Source organism: Rhinatrema bivittatum, chromosome 8, assembly GCF_901001135.1.
Source record: "Rhinatrema bivittatum chromosome 8, aRhiBiv1.1, whole genome shotgun sequence".
NCBI classification, from domain to species: Eukaryota; Metazoa; Chordata; class Amphibia; order Gymnophiona; family Rhinatrematidae; genus Rhinatrema; species Rhinatrema bivittatum.
This window is the reverse complement of record NC_042622.1, coordinates 217794117-217812006: the sequence shown is the minus strand read 5'-3', so window position 1 is coordinate 217812006 and position 17890 is coordinate 217794117. Positions and strand designations below refer to the sequence as shown.

Genomic DNA, 17890 nt, shown 5'->3' with positions numbered 1-17890 from the left:
GACCACGATTCCTCACAGGCACCTACCGTCAAAGGAGATGATCCTAAGGTAGTCCGGCTGTTGCGCAGGTTGGAGCTGAGCCCGCTCATACCTGCAGTCTTGGAGGGTATTGACACTTCTCTGGAGAGCTCGGAATTGGGAGCAGTAGATCCGGTTATGGTGGGTCCCAGAGGTCCCACCAGGTCTTTCACATTCCATCAGTCGGTCACTGCCTTGCTTTTCCGGGAGTGGGATACCCTGGACACAGAGTTGAAGATCATGCGGGCCATGTACGAATTGTATCCGTTACCGCAGGAAGCACTGGATCTCCGGACGGTACCTAAAGTGGATGCTTCGGTTTCAGCGGTCACTAAGAAAACAACCATTCCGATCACCAGCACTGCAGCTCTCAAGGATCTTCAACATAGGAAGGTGGAAGGTCACCTCAAAAAGATATTTGAAGTATTGGCGCTTGGAGCCCGGGCTGCTATTTGTAGCAGTTTTATACTGAGAGCAGGTCTGCGCTGGGTTCAGCAGTTGCAAATGGACAGAGCCGTATCACCTGCGGCTGGAAGATGTAGTGGCCTGTAGTACGGATGCGCTCTTTGATCTCCAGACTTCTTCGCAGGCTATGGTGGCAGCTCGCAGACTCCTCTGGTTGAGGAACTGGGTGGCAGATATTTCCTCTAAGACACAACTTGGCTCGCTGCCCTTTAAAGGGAAGTTGCTCTTTGGAAAGGACTTAGAGATGATTAAATCCCTCGAGGAGAATAAGTTGCATAAACTACCAGAGGACAAGCTAAAGGCTAGGAATACCTTTCCCTCTTGCTTTCGAGGAAATCGGAGATTCAGGTCCTCCAGATCTTCAGGGTCCTCTTCACGTCAAGGCGCCAGCAGACAGCAGTCATGGAACCAGTCCTTTTGTGGACGCCAGCCTGGGCAAGATGACTCTTCCCAGGAGTAGGGCGGAGATAAATCCCCCCAATGAGCTGAGGCCAGCTCACTCCTCTGTGCCAGTGATAGTGGGCCAGTTGGCTCTTTTCTATGAGGAGTGGACCAGAAACACATCGGACCAGTGGGTCTTAAGTTTAATAGAAAAAGACTACCCTTTAGAATTTACTCAGCCTCTAAGAGATCACTTTTTGATTTCCCCGTGCTCTTAAGAGCAGAAAAGGGTGGCAGTTTGGAACACTGTCTTCTGCCTCAGAGAGCTGGTAGCCATCGTGCCAGTGCCTCCAGAGGAGCGAGGGCAGGATCAATACTCCATCTATTTTGTAGTACCAAGAAAGAAAGATACCTTCCATCCCATTCTAGATTTAAAGAGGGTAAACAAGACTCTGAGAATCTCCTGCTTCCGTATGGAGACCCTGCAGTCAGTCATTGCATCGGTGCACAGGGGAAAATATCTCTCCTCTTTGGACGTAACAGAAGCATATCTGCACATAAGGATATGGCGTGATCACCAGAAATATCTGAGGGTCATGATTCGGGGAAGGCATTATCAATTTTGCGCCCTACCCTTCAGATTGGCGATGGCTCCCAGGACCTTTACCAAGCTCATGGTCATGGTGGCGGCAGTTCTCTGCAAGGAAGGGGTCCTGGTCCACCCATACTTGGATGACTGGCTGATTCATGCAAAGGCGGTGGATCGGGTCCTTCAGCACCTGAAGGTGTTAGGTTGGATAATCAATCTGTCCAAAAGTGATTTGATTCCTTCCCAGAAATTGGCATTCCTGGGAGCTCAGTTTGATACGAGCATAGGGAAGGTCTTCCTCCCCGAGGAGAGGATTGCCAAGTTGCAAGCTCAGGTTTGGATGCTGATAGACAATATGTTGCCCGAGTTTGGTACTTCTTGCAAGTGCTCAGATCTATGGCTGCCACCTTGGAGTTGGTACCATGGGCGTTTGCTCATATGAGGCCTCTACAGTCTGTTTTACTATCCCATTGGGTTCCGATGTCTGAGCGTTTTCAACTACCTCTTCCCCTCACGGAGTTGGCGAGGACCAGTCTGCAATGGTGGCTTCTGCCAGACAAGTTGCGGAGGGGAGTAGACCTGGATATCCCGTCTTGGACGATTGTTACCATGGATGCCAGTCTCTCCGGTTGGGGAGTGGTCTGGCAGGAGAGATCGGTGCAGGGCCAATGGTCTCTAGAGGAGGCCTCATGGTCGATCAACCGGTTAGAGACCAGAGCAGTACAGCTGGTTCTCCAGGCTCTCCTACCCCTGGTCAGGGGAAGGCCAGTAAGGGTGTTATCGAACAATGGTGGCATACATCAGTTGTCAAGACGGGACCAAGAGCCGAGCAGTAGCCCAAGAAGCCCGGGAATTGGTTACTTGGGCAGAGTTGCATCTGGAGAGAGTAGCAGCATACCACATCCCACATCACAGGCGCAGACAATTATCAGGCGGATTTTCTGAGCCGCCATCAGCTGGATCCTGGAGAGTGGGAACAGTCCGAATCATTTCACCTCATTTGGACCTGATGGCGACTTTTCGCAGTGCCAAGGCTCCTCTGTTCTTCAACAGGCGGAGGGAGACAGGCGCGGAAGGGGTGGATGCCCTAGTTCTGCCCTGGCTGTTGCATATTCTCCTATATGTGTTCCCGCCATGGCCATTAATAGGCAAGGTCATGCGCCACATAGAAATCCACCCAGGCGCGAGGTGGTTCTCGTGGCTCCAGAGTGGCCTAGACGTCCATGGTTCGCAGATCTGATCAACCTAGCGGTGGACAGCCCCTGCGGTTTGGGGCACCTACCAAAACTCTTACATCAAGGCCCCGTTTATTTTGATCAGGAAGATTGCTTTTGTCTAGCGGCTTGGCTTTTGAGAGGGAGCGTTTTGAAGAATAAGGGTTATTCGGATGGGGTGATCGCCACCCTGTTCCAGTCCAGGAAGACCTCCACTTCTTTGGCAATGTCAGAGTGTGGGGAATTTTTGAGTCTTGGTGCCCAGAGCACAAAGTAGATCCTACTCTGGGCTCAGTGGGGGATGTCTTGACTTTTTTACAGGATGGCCTTGTTAAGGGTTTATCCTTTAATTCCCTGAGAGTTCAGGTGGCGGTCCTAGGTTGTTTTCATGGCAGTGTGAGGAGTTGCCTTATCGGCACATTCAGATGTAGTGCGTTTTCTTCAGGGAGCAAAACATTTGCATCCTCTGGTTTGGAATCCTTGTCCTTCCTGGAGCCTTAATGTCCTGAAAGCTGTGTATGTCTCTGGTTGAGCCCTTGAAGCGGGTGACGTTGAAGGATCTTACTTTGAAGTTGATCTTCCTAGTGGCAATATCTTCTGCTAGGTGGGTGTTGGAGCTTCAGGCTTTAGTGTGCCGGGAGCCCTTCTTACGAATTACTGATATGGGAGTGTCCTTGAACTGTTCCCTCCTGTCTACCTAAGGTGGTATTGTCCTTTCATTTAAATCAGTCTGTGGAGCTGCCATCTTTTCCAGACTTGGACCATTCCACACCTCAGTCTAAAGATTTGCGGACGTTAGATGTGAGGCAGGCTCTGTTGCGTTATTTGGAGGTGACGAACAGTTTCCGCTTGTCAGATCATCTTTTTGTGCTGTGGAGTGGCCCTAGGTGGGGGCCTAAGGCCTCCAAGGCCACTATTGCGCGGTGGTTGAAGGAGGCCATTAACTCTGCATATATTGTTCAGGGTCTTCAGGCGCATTCTGCCCGATCGCAAGCAGCCTCCTGGGCAGAGTGCCAGCAAGTCTCACTGCAAGAAATCTGTAGGGCGGCTACTTGGAAGTCTTTCCACACTTTTGCCAGGCATTACTATTTTGGATGTCCAGGCTCCAGAGCCTGGAGGGTTTGGAGAAAGTGTGCTCCGAGCAGGACTCTCGCAGTCCCCCAGCCACTGTAGGGAAGCTTTGATACATCCCAGAAGTCTGGACTGATCCAGGTATGAACAAGGAAAGTAAAGTTTTGTTTCTTAACCTGCTAATTTTCGTTCCTGTAATACTACGGATCAGTCCAGAGTCCCCGCCCAGTTCAGGAAATGGGAATTGGAGAGTCCGCTCAATCACTTGCTTGCTCTGAAGAATGGCTCAGGTTCTTGTGCAGGCAACGTTTGGTTTTATAAAATGGTTCAAATTGGTTTTTAGGAGTTTTGCATTTGGCTTGGGTACAGTTCAATACTGATGGACTGCAAGTGGCACCTCGCGTTAAGTGGCAGAGTCAGTCAAAACCTCTATCTCCATCTACTGGACGGGAGGCAAGACCCAGGAGTCTGGACTGATCCGTGGTGCTACAGGAACGAAAATCAGCAGGTAAGAATCAATTTTCCTATACAACTAATATCACTCTATCCTGATGCCATGTGCAAAAGCATTACACATAGATTGACTGCCACAATTATTTAGGATACTTGGCAATGTCCTAGACCAGGGGAGAACCTGTGAACCAGGGCTCAGACAGCTTTAGATCCACTGGGGATGCTGTGCATACAAACGTTCCACCAAGGACAGTTTTGGGCTGGAGATTGAAAACTGTGGGGTAAATATTTTGTTTCCCTATCTTCTTACAACTGCATAGGTATCAGGAAGGGCATTTGGGTTTGACCAAACAGAAGACCGCTTGCAGTTAGAACTTGGGCAAAGGGTAGCCATTGCCATCTTGGATCCTAATGATGCCCCTGTTAACCTGTGTATTCAGCTACTGTATATACGATAAGGCGATCTTTTTTTACATACTAAATGTTCTTGTACATATGTATGTGCCTCAAGTATAGCTACCATGTGAGGTAAACATTAACATTCATACAAGGAGACTGCTTCTTCAAACTTGAAGATATAGTTGTATTAGAAGAGGTACAGAGAAGGGTGAACAAAATGATAAAGAATGAAATGGCTCCCCTTGAGAAAAGATTAGAGGTTAAGGCTGTTCAGCTTAGAGAAGAGTCGGCTGAGGGGAGATATGATAGGTCTGTAAAATCATGAATGAAATAGAACAGGTAAATATGTCAGTTATTCACTCTTTCTAAAAGTACAAAGACTAGGGGATGCTCCATGAAGTTAGTGAGTAGCATATTCAAAACAAATCGGAAAAAATTATTTCACTCAACGCACAATAAAGCTCTGGAATTCATTGCTGGAAGATATGGTTAAGGCAGTTAGCGTAACTGGGTTTAAAAAAGATTTTAGACAAGGTCTTGGAAGAGAAGTCCATAAACTGTTATCTGCCAAGTAAATTTAGGGAATAGCCACTACTTATCACTACATGATAGTAGCATGAAATCTGTTTACTGTTTGAGATCTTAGCAGGTACTTGTAATCTGGATTGCCCACTGTTGGAAACAAAGTATCATTAACCCCATTATTCTATCTGACCCAGGATGGCAATTTTTATGTTCTTATAATGTGAGTGATCTTTGTTTTTTGTTTCTTTTTTTGTTTAGGCTGTCATTCTTTTGCAGGAACTTTTGTAGAGTATTGTTATGCAGATATCAGTAAGTATAGTTCTTGTGTTGCTTTAAAGATTCAGATCATTTAAAGGAGAAAATAAAATGGCTGAAACAGTCAGATGTGACGCTTTGATAGTCTTGCACAGTTTGATCTGTGGATGGACTGCAGCGATCTATGCAGAGCATCAGTATTTAAAGCTTGCTTGACCAACTATTGCGCAAAATGGAGACTGGCTCATAGATAATGATTATGAGGGAATTGGACTTTTTATCAGGTCTGACCTCCCTTTCCTATTCAGCTTGGGGGCAAATGCTTTTCATAATATTTTCTGTAGCATAGCTAAAGAAACTTACCTGTTTTAATTATAGGTTGATGTATTTTATGGTTTATTCTCGCATATAAATAGTCTGTGCTGCTGTGAGGATATTTTTTCTCCCTGCCTTTAAGCTCCTCCCACATTCCTGTACAGTCTGCTCAGGTGACTTCAGTGCCACTCATTAGCCATCAGGGGCTGTCGTGGTAGAAGCAACAATCTTTCCACTCTCTCTGGACCTGAGTGCACAATGGGGCTGGACTCCTTTTTCATACAAGTTTTAAAAAAAATAAAAGTTGAAATGGTGCATCTTAATTAGTACTGTTTTGGTTCCACTTCAGGTAAACCAGTTAGGAAAGAAGTTGATCAAGGTCCCTTCCGAATAACCTTTCCAGTCCTTGAAAGAGAAGTTAAAGAAGAATCTCAGTCTATGATCACTCCCACCAAGAGGCAGCTCTCCAAGAAGATGCTCCCTGATCGAGCTAGGGCTGCCAGAGATAAGGCCAATGAGAAGCTGGTGGATTATATTGTGAAGAACAATAAAGTGGAGAAGCATCTTCTGGCTGTCATGAAAGGCAAAAAAAAATCTCGTTGGCTGCAAGATTTCCTTAATCCAAGCCAGTGCCTGACTTGCATTGAGACCTACTTGGAAGATGAAGGACAATGTGAGAAGGTAGTGGCTTATTTGAAGACTGTGTGTGATCAAATGAGCAGCAGTATGGAGACACTAAAGAATGGGGACCATACCCGCTTTACCCTGGATGTACTCCTGCCTGAGGTATATTTGGGAGCAGTTCCTTCTTGGCTGTCTTGGGAGGGTTTTTTTCGCTCACTGGAGAGCATTGGTGCAAAGTTTTATATATGTAAGACTGAGACATATATGGGGAATTGGGACTGATATCCTGTCTTACCTAAGTTTAATATAATAAGTTTCTCCAAGGACAAGCAGGATGTTAGTCCTCACATGGGTGACATCATCAGATGAAGCCTGGCACAAAAAACGTTTGTCTAAGTTTCTAATAACGTTGACAGACACACTAAGCCTGCCCAGCATGCCACTAACCACATGTCCACACAGGGCCCCTCTTCAGTCTCTCTTTTTCCGTGAAGCTGAAGCCTTGTGACTGTGGAGCTCGCACTTTTTCTGTGAGAAATTGTTTTTTCTTCCATTCCGCATTGCATCTGGTCCCTCTGCACTTTCGGGGGTTTTCATGGAAAAAACAATTTTTATTGAGTGTAGCACACTGAACTGGAAAACATGGGTTACACCGAAACAGGAAAACATAGAACAGAGTACGGATATTTGCAATGATACTCATCGAATAATAGGAAACACCCATTACATTTTATCCTGTGTGCCCGTATCCACACAAGGTCAAAATGACAAGGTCTCTCATCCTGGAGGCCTTTGCTGGGAGGTACTCGAGGATGCTGTACTCTGATACATCCCCCATACCAGTTCCTTAAATAACTGCAGTAGGACGAGACCGTTAAGGATCAATGTTTACGGGAAACACAGTACCTCCAATCCCCTCCTCCCAGGTCCTAGCAGAGAGGTCACAAAAATACAACAATAGAATCGGTGGTCAAAGCGAAATCAGGAGCATAGGAACCCATATCCTGTCCAAATATGTGGTCTACGTTCAGTGTTCAGTCATTAAGGATCAAACTCAGAGCGTGGTGCGGCAAAGCTTGAAGATGTACTTCCCAAGCTCCCAAGAAAATTCTACACTGTGACAGTGAGATTTTAGAAGTGAGGCTGTCCATTTGCATCATGCGATGAAAGTGAATATGCCAAGACCAGTATGAGGGTGCTGACTGTTCCATCCAGTTGAGTAAAATGACTTTTTTTCCCCCCCAACCAAGCCTTTTTAACCAGAGTACGCCAACCTACTTTTCTAATAACAGATTGGGGAATGCAATCAAATAAAATCAACTGCGGCGTGACCAAAAATTGCACTTTCAATAAGTGTTGCAGGTAATTTACGATTTTCCCCCAGAATAACTGTTTGAGAAGGCAGTCCCAAAAAACATGAGATAGCGTACCGATAGCAAGCTGACAGCGAGGACATGTAGAGTCCGGAATAAGGTGTGCTCGCCAAGCTATCTGTGGGGAAATAAAGGCTCTCCGCAGGAATTTATATTGCATTTCCCGAAAATACATATTACCAGTGGTGCTGGTTAAATTCCTCATACAGGCCGAAAAAGTTGCCACTGATACCTTGAATACTCCATCTTTTTCCCAACACTCGACTGAGATGACATACGTGCCCTTCGACATATCCCGCTGAAGTCCCCTGTAGTACATAGAAAGGGAGAGGGGACTCTGCCTCTCCAGATGAAAAAAGGATTTTAAGGCCAAAAAGTGAGCTGGGCTTTGATTATCAAGCTGTAAGGACAGTACATAATGCCTGAGTTGTAAATAGCCAAAAACCTGGGCCACGGTTAAACTATAAATCCCCTGTAAGGTGGTGAACGATAGAGCCCCTTCGGGATCCAACAAATGTCCCAGGTGGGTAACGCCTTTCTGTACCCATTCCCGCATACTGGCATCTTGGGAGCCAGGGAGAAACTCTGGATTCCCTTGTACTGGAAGTAGGTAGGGACAGCGTTGGGGCAGACCCAGCCGCCTTGTAATGTATACCCAGGCCTTCCTAATCTGAACGATTAGCGGGTTTTAGGAGAGCGCAGTCGGTAACTCTTTGCTCGGCCCCATCAATACATATTTAAGGTCTAGCAGAGCCACCAAAGTACGTTCTGCCAAGATATTTATATAAAAGGATGTACCCAGTATCCATTTCCGGATAAGACGGAGATTCGCCACAACACAATAAGAACTGAAATTGGGGACGCCCATGCCACCAGCACCCCAACGCAGGGTGAGCCAAGACAGTGGTATGCGTGCTCTCTTTCCCTGCCAAATAAAGAATCACATCATTTTATGCAGGGCGGTAATGTCACAGCGTTTGAGCGACAAAGGTAGATTCTGCAACACATATAACCATTTAGGCAAAAGGGTCATTTTGAACAAATTGATACGCCCCCCCCCCCCCCCCCCAATGGAAATTGGCAAATTTTTCCAAAGGCTGAGTTTTTCCCTAGTGTGCTTGAGCAATCTTGGGATATTGAGATCATACGTAGCCGACAGGTCCAAGGAAAGACAGTTCTTTTTTACTCAACGCACAATTAAATTCTGGAATTTGTTGCCAGCGGATGTGGTTGGTGCAGTTAGTATAGCTGTGTTTAAAAAAGGATTGGATAAGTTCTTGGAGGAGAAGTCCATTACCTGCTATTAATTAAGTTGACTTAGAAAATAGCCACTGCTATTACTAGCAACAGTAACATGGAATAGACTTAGTGTTTGGGTACTTGCCAGGTTTTTATGGCCTGGATTGGCCTCTGTTGGAAACAGGATGCTGGGCTTGATGGACCCTTGGTCTGACCCAGTATGGCATGTTCTTACGTTCTTATTTGATGGCGCCTTCTGCCCAATGCAAAGGGAAGGGGGCCCCCCCAATTCTCTCGGAGAGTTGACGGGAAACTCAGAGCCTCGGATTTATCCCAATTAGTCCGCAGGCCAGAAAATGCTCCATAGTCCTGAACCACTCCCAATAAGGCCGGCAAGGAATGACAGGGACTAGTGAGGAAGACCAACATATCATCCGCAAAAGCGGCATATTTAAAGACCTCTTTCTGTCCCTGAGCGTGAAATAGTAGCCCTCTGATCATGGAAGAGGCCTGAATGGCCAACAATAGGGGCTCCAGAGTCAATAAGAAAAGAAGAGCGGACAAAGGACATCCTTGCTGTGTGCCTCGAAACACTGGGAAAGAGGGGGAGCACTGACCATTCACCAGTAACGAGGCAACCGGAGTTGTATACAAGAGTTGGATTGCCTGATTAAAAAAAAAACCCCATCTCCCCCAAGAGGCAGAACATAAATCCCCACTCCACTCGATCGAAAGCCTTTTCTGCATCCAAACTAGCAATGAGAAAAGGAGCATTGTGCCGAGTGCATAAATCTATAACCACTGCCAGGTATTGAATATTAGTCAAAGCGTAACGTTTCTTAACAAATCCCACCTGGCCAGGTTGGATCAGTTGGGGGAGAATAGCTGCTAGTCTGTCCGCCAAAATCTTTGCCAATAACTTTTGGTCCACATTTAGCAGGGAAATGGGGCGATAGTTTATTTAGGTTTTCTATACCATTACATCAGTCTAAAAGACCATCACAACGGTGTCCAATAAACATAAAATACAATAATTAGATACAATTTATATCAAAACCATTAAATCATAAAATAATAAAAACATTAATATATCCTTAAAATATACAGAAAATTCATAAAATACTAAGGTACTAAAAGCAACTAAGAATAAGAAGCAGGCAGCAAGGGATCTTTCCCTGGTTTGGGGATTAGGATTATATGAGCCACATTCCCATTGACCGGGAAAGTACCCTCCGATATCAATGCATTAAATACTAAAGAAAGAAGTGGGGTGATAGGCTCAATGAGGCAGCGATAAAATTCTGAACTATAGCCATCTGGCTCCAGAGCCTTGAATCCTGGGGAGCCCCTTATGACCTTCCTGACCTCCTCCTCAGAAATAGGCCTATTGAGCCACTCAGTCTGGGTCAGGGTGAGAGGGAAGCTTCAAATGCACACAGAAGGCCTCCCATTGATCAGGATTCCAGCCATCCGCCTGATAAAGAGTGGTATAGTAATCTTTAAAGATGTTCAGTATATCGGGGGTGTCATGGACTATACATCCACTTGAGTTTTGGAGAGCTGTGATATGGTGAGAGCCCCTACTTGACTTGACTAGATTGGCTAGAAGTTTCCCTGTTTTGTTGCCATGTCGGTAAAGCCGATGTTGATAGAATAAGAGACTGCGTTTGGCCCGTTGATGTAAGAGAGAGTTAAGCGCAATTTGAGTGGCCAGATAAGCTTCCTTGTTCACTGACGTATGAGACCTCAATAATGCCAATTTAGCCTGCTGAAGTTTCTTAGTAAGTGTCAGCCGGCTGTCCAATACTTTTTTCCAGTGGGCTATGTATGAAATGTCTCCCCGGATCACAGCCTTGGCTGTATCCCAAAACAGTATGGGGTCCCCACTATGTTGAGCATTAAGTGTTGCAAAATCTTTCCATCTCTCAAGTAAAAACGCTTGAAATGCACTATCAGTTGCCAGATAATAGGGGAATCGCCAGTGACGTTGGGCAACATCCAGAGGAAGTAACGCCAACTCAACCCAGATGGGGGGGGGCATGGTCTGAAATGGCAATGTCCCCAATTCCCACCCCGGAGACTCTGGAAAAGGAGTGTGTACTGATTAACAAATAGTCTATGCGTGAGTGGGTCGCATGCGCTCTAGAGAGATGCGTGAAATCTCGTTCAAAGGGGGATGTAAAGTGCGCCAGGTATCAGCTAAATGTAGGTTCTCTTCGAGAAGATGGATCCCCTTCCCCGCAACCCCTACCCTCCGCAGAGTCGAGGACCTATCCAACTCAGGGTCCCTTAGAGCATTGAAGTCACCCCCCACCACCACCAATTGATCAATATGTGGGAGTAATAATTTGTGCAGATTCTGAAAAAAAGACACTTGATGAGCGTTCGGAGCATATATATTACAAAGCACCAGAGGGGTCTGATTGATCTGAGCTACTAAGATGAGAAAGCAACCTTGGGGGGTCCTTGAGCTCAGAGAATCTGCAACGGGATATTTTTGCGAACTAATACCACTGCTATTACTAGTAACGGTAACATGGAATAGACTTAGTTTTTGGGTACTTGCCAGGTTCTTATGGCCTGGATTGGCCACTGTTGGAAACAGGATGCTGGGCTTGATGGACCCTTGGTCTGACCCAGTATGGCATGTTCTTATGTTCTAATACAGCCACCCCTGCTGAGCATGTGGTTGCAGATGCAAAATGCACCAATTCCACCCAAGTTTGACGCAATTTCCTATGTTCGACATCATTGAGATGTGTTTCTTGCAAAAATACTATATCTGATTTTCTTTTCAGTGCCTGTAAAATGTTAGATCTTTTAATGGGCGAACTGATACCACACACATTCCATGAAATCAATTTAAGGCCATGACTAGCCATCTACCCCATATCATTCCACTGTAAAATTGTCTGAACTGTGAGAAATTTCCAAATCCAGGGGAAAAATGGCCATACCAGCTCTGGCCATCTCCCTATGACAGTGAGTTCCCCACCCCGTGCACCAACCACACATCCTAATTCATAATATTACCAGGACCTGTAACCCTCTCCCTTCCCAACAACCCTCCCCTCGCGTCCCCACCCCCCACTCATTCTCTTTCCCCTACCCCCCTTTCCCCTTAAGTCTCTTCTTAGCTAACCCACACCCTTGAGATTACCAAAGACACTGGAGGCTCCTCCTCTCCCTCACCAACCCCACCCCCGCACAACAAAAAGCATCGTGGGAACCCAGAAATAAGCAGCAAAAAGTTAAGAATATATGTCCCACAACTCCATTGTGTTTGGCTGTCACCATGGAACAGTAAACAAACCTAGAACATAATGTGTAGATTGCAGGTACTTCTACAGCTATAACTGTGAACAGTATGAGATTACAAGCCTCATTAACCAGTAAACACTTATGAGAGACCATGAGCCCGTCCTCCCCCAGTCGCAAAGGCCAGGTTCAAGATCAAGCTGCGTTCTCCCCAAAAATTCAGTAGAAGCAAAGCAGGCATAGTTTGCAACAGATCACCCGGTGTCGGAACCAGAGCTATTCCCGCCTGGTCTCTGCTCCACAGCCTGTCCCAGCGTAGTAATGTATTTTTTAAGATCATCCACGTCTGTAAACCAACGGGGTCCTTCTGGAGTGGTCACCCGAACTCGTGCAGGGTAGATTATCACTGCTCGCTGGCCCAGATTGAATAATTGAGCGCACAGGGGAGAAAGCGCTCTCCGTTGCGCTGACAGGGCTCCCGAAAAATCCTGAAAGATCAAGATCTTCCCCTCATACATCAGGGACTGCCCTTTATGAGCGGCCTGCAATATTTCAGTTTTATGGGAATAGTTTAATATTTTTATAATCATCACTCGCGGTTTCTCTTGGTGGGAGCGCTTCTGTCCCAGGCAATGGGCCCTCTCGATGCGCAGGGGGCCATGTTCCTTGGTTAGGGAGAGTTCCCAGTTCAGCCAGCGCTCCAGCAATTGCGGCAGGTCTCTGCACAGATTGGACCTCAGAGACCTGTTTTCCAGGTCCTCGAGACGTTCGGTGTGCCGGGCGATCGTGGCCTGTAACGCTGCAATCTCCGACCTCGTGGTCTGCGCGCCATCTTCCCCGTCCGAAATCCTCTGCTCCAGCGCCAAAAAACGTGCCTCGTAGCCTGCGATCGCCGAGGTCAACTCCCTGATCTGGTAGGACAATTTTTTGAGTTCGGGCTCGAGGGCTTCCACTACCGCCGCCCGTAGATCCGCCCAGTTCACCGTCACAGGGGAGTCTGCCATGCCGGCATCCTCATCGGACGCCGCGTCGGCAGGCCGCATCTTTTTCCTTCACCTGCTCCTTCTCCCTACGTGCCGTCCACGTCGACATTTTTTTTACAGGATCGGGTTCTGTATAGCTGCGGCCGACCTGAAGTTGTGCCCAAAGTCACCAAGGTCGAGACATCTGCGCAGGATGGGGTTGGATAGGCAAAAAGGGAGTCAGAGAGGGCCGGCTACATCCACTCCCTCTCTCAGCGTCACATGATCTCCTCGAGGGTTTTTTGCCCATCACTTTAGGTGAGTTTTGTGGACTTCGCGGTTGATTACTGACTGTCTCTTCCTGGTGGTCTCCAGCCATCGACTGCACGCAGTGTTCTTTTCAACATGGCGTCTGGCTTTCACCAGTGCCCCCCCCGGACCATGTCCATCACAGACCCCAATGAGGTCTGTGTCCTCTGCCTGGGGGTGTTGCATGATGTCCATGTTTGCCATCTTTGTGCCTAGATGATCCCTAAGGGCCGTCGGGCGTGTCTAGACAAAATAGAAAAGCTCTTCGGCGCTAAGAAATCAGATCCATCGTCAGCATCTGGGACTTCTACACTGCAGGAGAAGGGAGTCTTGGCATCGACCCCCCCCCCCTCCCCCAGTGTCCCCCTCCGCTACCAGTCCTCAATGCTGAGGTAGGGACAGGGGACCGAGCGAGGTCAATATCCTCTCGATCCAGGTCTGGTTCCTCTCAGTCGCTTTTGGTCCTGGGAAAGGACCATGGTGAGCACCGAGAAAAGTCTAGGAAACAGACACCGATCATCCTCTTCAAAGTCAGACCATGTGAAGGCATCACATGCATCTGTGCCTCCCCTGAAGCAGTCTCGTGCAGAGGAGGTGATACCCTCCGGTCCTCCCAAGCACTCTCGGCTGTCCCCACAGATACCGGTGGAAGGTTTGGTTCCACCCTGTGACTCCGATCCCATTGCTGCCACCTCCTCAAGCTATCCTGTCTTCGGCAACTTTTGAGGAGGAGTTAGAGAGGCACATGCAGTTGACGGTTGGCCAGGCCTTGCACAGCATCAAGCCTCTGATTTCCATGGGACCGCTGCAAGAGCAGACTCCATTGGTACTTGTGCCTCTCTTGGTGCGGCTGGACCTGCTGCTCAGTGTCTTACCGACGCAGCCAGCTCTGATGCCCCGAACCTCTTTGCTGTTGAAGAGAGCATCGCTGCTGCAGCCACCGGTCCCCGTTCTGGTGAGCGACCCCCCCCCCCCCCCCCCCTCAGATGAGGAAGGTTCATCAGGGTTGATGGGGCCTCACCCGCGCACAGCACCCTGGCAACTTCTGGCTCTCCCAGGGCTATTGGGACCGATGTCAGCAGATCCATCAGTGCCCATGTGGCCCAGGATCTCACTGGTGCGCTCAGTACCATCTTCGGTTCCACCGGTGCCCCCGAGGCCCTCTGGCTCGAGACTTAGGGCTCAGGTGGGAACTCCACCCCCCGCATCTCTGGACATTCAAAGTGAAGGGGAAGCCTCCTGTGATACTTGGGAAGGAGAGGCATCTTTTTTCCTCCACGGAGGAATTGGAGAACTTGCTTTCCGAACCCTCTCCACCAGAGGAGAGGCGGAAATCCGCTCCAGAGGTTTTCTTTTGCTGGGTTTGTTAAGGCCATGGTGGAGTCTGCCTTTCCAGCTATTAACAGAACAGGATTCTCATCACAAGGTGTTGGAGATCCTGCAATTTTTTTTGATGCTCCTAAGGAAGTGGTGGCTGTTCTAGTACATGACATCTTTAAGGAGCTAGTCGTCCAAGTCCATATCCATTACTTCTGTGAACCAGAAGATTGATGTGGTCTATCTGGTCCAGTCCACCATTGGGTTTGAACACCATCAACTTTCTCACCAGTCAGTGGTGGTGGAATCAACCATAAAGAAGGCAAAGAGGCTTCAAACTCATGCCTCGGGGCACCCCTCCACGGGGCCGTGAACACAAAGCTCTGGATGCTCTCTGACACTGGGTGTTCCAGGGCTCAATGTTAGCAGCCAGGATTGCTTGCTATCAACTCTATATGGGGCAGTACTCCCTTTAGCCTCTGGAAACAAGCCCAAGAGTTGGAGGAACACCTCCCGCAACAATTTCAGGAGGACTTCCAGAAAATAATTCAGCAGGGCCTGAATTGTGATAAACACAGGGTCCACTCTGTGTACGATGTGTTTGAGACAGCTATGAGAGTTGCCGCAGCAGGCATTGGGGCTCGTCGCATGGCTTGGCTGCATGCTTCCGACCTGCGCCCTGAGGTGCAGGACAGTCTGGCAGATCTTCCCTGTACAGGGAAGAACCTTTTCAGGGACAAGGTGGTGGCCCAACTGAAGGACTATCAAGAAACCCTTCAACAGCCAGCACTTCGGACACCCAGCCCTCAGCAAACGCCTCCCAGGCAATATCCAAGACAGCCTTTTTACCAGCCACGTAAGTACTACCCGCTGGCCTCTAGATCGAGACCTCAGCGGGCATGACCACCTCGAACACACCATCAGACTCTTCCCCCACTGCAAAACCCTGTCGAAGGATTTTGATTTGCGGCCAGGGGGTTTGAGCCAGCCAACCCTAACACAGGGTGCCGACACCCCACTAGGGGGCCGCCTGCAGCTATTCACAGAACAATGGGCTTCTGTTACCCCAGATCACTAGGTCCTGTCCATCATGAGGCAGGGGTACAAATTGCATTTCCAATGAACTCTTCCCTGTTCTCCGTGTCCCTGGTGGAGAAGCATAGAGAACCAGTAGATACTCAGAGTAGAGCTCTCCACCCTCTTAATGACTCGAGTGGTCAAACCTGTCCTGTCAGGCCAACGAGGGGATGTGTTCTATTCCAGGTATTTCCTGATTCCCAAGAAAACTGGTGGCCTTTGCCCCATTCTGGATCTGAGGGCATTAAACCAGTTTCTTGTCAGGGAAAAGTTCAAGATGGTCTCGTTGGGTACTTTGAGCCCCTCCTCAGAGCTGGGGACTGGTTCTGCTCCCTTGAACTCAGATGCATATGCCCATATCCCCATTTCTCCAGCGGATCAGAGGTATCTGCAGTTCCTGGAAGAGGAAGAGTGTGTTGTCCTTTGGCCTAACATTGGCGCCCCACATCTTCACCAAATGCCTGATGGTATTGGGGGGCCTATCTTCGGAGGCAAGGGGTACATGTCTTCCCTTACCTCGACGATTGGCTTATCAAGAGCGACTCCAGGAAAGGGGCACTGCGTTCCCTACAGTCCACCCATACGCACCTTGGAAGATCTGGGATTTCTGATCAGCTATCCAAAATCCCATCACTACAACTGGACTTTATCGGGGCCAGGATGGACACTACCCAGAAAAAGGCCTTTCTGCCTCGAGGCAGTGCAGAGACCCTTGCTGCCCTTAATTGAGTAGTCTCCTGTTGCCCCCATGTCTCGGCACACCAGTTTCTGCAACTTCTGGGACATATGGCAGCAACAGTGCATGTTACTCCATTCACTCGGTTTCACATGTGCAAAGCGCAATGGACATTACATTCCCAGGTGTTGAGCCACCCAGGATCTTCGGGCTCGTGTCCTGGCAATCCCTCATGTGGTGGGAAACCCTATCCAATCTGGAGCAAGGGATACCCTGGGCCCACAGCCCCAGATTGTCCTCACCACAGACATGTCTCATACAGGTTGGGGAGCACATGTTGCAGGCCTCCACACTCAGGGTCTTTGGTCCCTGCAGGAGAGAGATTCCCAGATAAATTTCCTAGAGTAACAGGCATTCTCCTAGGACAAACAGGATGGTAGTCCTCACATATGGGTGACATCAGATGGAACCCCGTCACGAAACACTTTTGTCTGGCACACTTAGCATGCCCAGCATGCCACTAACCCTGTAGTCACCAGGGGTCCCTCTTCAGTCTTTTTTTCCGCGCAGCAGTTGGCTTGCGGTTTAGGAGCTCTGTGAGAAATTTCTCACAACTTTCCTCATGGAAATATTTGAAGTTTAACTTCTTAAAAAATCCCTGACCTGGGTCCCCCATCGCACCCGTTCCCTCCAACACTCGGCAAGTGTATTTTTCCCATACTTGCGGTCGGTGCCCATCGGTCACAGACCATGTGCCCGCCATTTTTCGGCATGGCGACCGGGTTTAGGAAATGCCCAGAGTGTCCTAGGACCATGTCCATAATGTTTGCGTTTTGTGCTTAGGCCCCCTCGCATGATGTCCGTCAATGCCCCAGTTGCGCACAAATGACCCCCAAAGGCCGTTGCACTCGTCTGGACAAGCGGGCGGAGGTTTCTGTCTGGCACAATTGGAGCAGGAAGCTACGTATGCAAAAGTGTCTTCCTTCATGGTGGGCCACCAGTAGTACTTCTGTAGCTTAGCCAGTGTTCGCCGTTGACCAGGGTGTCCGGCCAGTTTCGAATTGTGAGCCCATGCTAGCAACTTCTTTCTTAAATTGCAGGGTACAATGGTCTTGCCCGGGGGAACCGGATGTGTAGCTGTCAGAATAACTCTCTTCAGATAGATGATATTCTGGGGTTCATCAGGTATGTCTTCAGAGAGAAAAGAGCGAGATAATGCATCTGCTCTGATGTTCTTATCACCAGGGCGATATTTCAGCACAAAGTCAAATCTGTTGAAGAACAGGGACCACCTCGCCTGTCTATGGTTAAGGTGTTGAGCATTACAGAGGTACTCTAGATTTTTGTGATCAGTGTAAACAATGATCTGA

General features: G+C 48.3%; 1 protein-coding gene across 3 annotated transcripts in view; it reads left to right on the top strand.

The window, feature by feature from the left end:
* The window catches only part of PWWP3A (PWWP domain containing 3A, DNA repair factor), a 102098-nt gene that overhangs the window by 64923 nt on the left and 19285 nt on the right, over positions 1 to 17890 (top strand). For all 3 annotated transcript variants that reach the window (XM_029613229.1, XM_029613228.1, XM_029613230.1), the window contains exons 11-12: positions 5374 to 5424; positions 6035 to 6471. In XM_029613229.1, the coding sequence (XP_029469089.1) occupies positions 5374 to 5424; positions 6035 to 6471 (488 nt within the window). The remainder of the gene's footprint in view (positions 1 to 5373; positions 5425 to 6034; positions 6472 to 17890) is intronic.